The sequence below is a fragment of the Saccostrea cucullata genome, unplaced genomic scaffold (assembly GCF_032062105.1).
Source record: "Saccostrea cucullata isolate Sc308-1 unplaced genomic scaffold, CSIRO_AGI_Scuc_v1 ctg4625, whole genome shotgun sequence".
Classification (NCBI taxonomy): Eukaryota; Metazoa; Mollusca; class Bivalvia; order Ostreida; family Ostreidae; genus Saccostrea; species Saccostrea cuccullata.
The window spans coordinates 226,902-228,646 of NW_026924950.1; the positions used below are offsets into that span (position 1 = coordinate 226,902).

At 35.5% G+C, this 1,745-nt stretch overlaps 1 protein-coding gene across 1 annotated transcript; it reads left to right on the forward strand.

The window, feature by feature from the left end:
- Positions 1 to 268: 268 nt before the first annotated feature.
- LOC134267704 (neuronal acetylcholine receptor subunit alpha-6-like) lies at positions 269 to 1,474 on the forward strand. Its single transcript, XM_062749919.1, has one exon. It carries the CDS (start codon positions 269 to 271, stop codon positions 1,472 to 1,474), a length of 1,206 nt encoding a protein of 401 aa, XP_062605903.1.
- Positions 1,475 to 1,745: the final 271 nt, after the last annotated feature.

Below are 1,745 nucleotides of genomic sequence, written 5' to 3' on the forward strand. Positions count from 1 at the left end.
ACCTAATCATTTACAACGACGGTCAAATCCAACATTCACAGCAAGCCTGATAGTGAAAATCGTTAGAAAGTGCAATCAAATGCATTACCAAGTGTTTTGAATCAATGTTTCTTCTATTTCTTCACTCTTAATTGATTACTTTTGAATTCAACCGTTAAATTGTCAAACGCTCTGTTTTAAAACTCAGTGTTACAAACTTACTCTCGCACTATTGCTTGAACATTTGTTGGTGTGTGAGGTTGGATTCCTAGCTATGGAGTCATCGAATATGTTGAGAGTACTCAGTCTTCTTACTTTTCTCCCATCTGTTCAGTCAAACACTTATGAAGTCTACAGGACTTTGCAATCAGATCTGCTGAGGAATTACTCAAAAGACATCAGACCAGTCAACATACAAACAGACAAACTACAGGTCAATATCAGCCTTAAATCGAAAGCCATTAATAAATTTGATGAAATTGACGGAGTTCTACATATGATTATTGCACTAAAGTTGAAATGGAGAGATGAGCTAATAAAATGGAATCCTTCCAATTATGACCAAGTGAGAATGCTTCGACTTCCTATGTCAAAAGTATGGACACCTCCCTTCTTCCTGATAAATTCTGCGGCCGGATTTCAAATGGATTTCGGGGATCCTGAAAAGCAGACGGTGATATACTTTGCCGACGGAAGTGCGCAACTTACTCCTGGTATACTGACGTCATCGGAGTGTTCCCCAAGTATAACGTATTACCCATTTGATAGTCACAACTGCAGCTTGCACCTTGCGACTTTTTTCCTGGAACAGGAAATTTCCTTGCAAATTAACCAATTCCTTTCTAATTATGTGTTTGAACATCATCCTACTTGGGAACTGGTTTCTGTTTATGGCCACAATTTTTCGAAAGGATACATGTCATTTGTCATAATTTATATGAAAATAAAGAGAAGACCAACTTTCTTACTGATAAACATTTTTGCTCCCATTTTATTTCTTGCATTTGCTAATCTTTTCGTATTTGCCATTCCAATTGAGTCCGGGGAAAGAATATCATTTGCCGTCACCATTTTGTTGTCGTTAGTTGTGTTCCTAACATTAGTCACGGATAAAATGCCACAGACCAGTCTAACAGTGTCGTTCTTCTCGGTCTATTTACTTCTTATGATCACCTACAGTTTCTTAATAATCCTGGCATTAGTGTTTGTTCTTGGGATTTATCACAAAGAAGATGAAAACAAGATTGGAATGCTGAACCGTCTTCTATGTATTTTGGAGAAAAAAAACTCCATAACAGCTCAGCCTACCACCGCCTCTGGATTGGGAAACGAGAATAGGGAACCAAGAAATGAACAACAAAGATGTTCAAATTCCACTGGAACCAATCGAATGAAAAGACTGGCTTCTGCATTAGACAGAATTTGCCTCATGTTCTTCTCCGTATTTCTTATTCTCATTTCGGTCATCAATATTAGCATTCTGGCATTTACGTAACGCACATGTATCATCTTATCATTTGGCTTTTAGTGTTTCTACATTTTTTAAAAAAATTAAGTATATATCGATAATTTTCATATATTACAAATATATTATATATGTCTAGTTGTGTGGTTGGCTAAAATCCAACATTTTTAAAATCAGAAATATAGCCTATTTGAATTTGGCACAATTTCATGACATATTTTATTTGAGCTTTTATCTTATTTTTGTTGCAAAATGGTAGAAAATTAAATTACAAGAATGAATTTAATAGCTACTGAATCTA

Excerpts from the sequence above, each read along its gene's own strand:
- LOC134267704 (XM_062749919.1), top strand. The coding sequence starts at position 269 with ATGTTGAGAGTACTCAGTCTTCTTACTTTTCTCCCATCTGTTCAGTCA.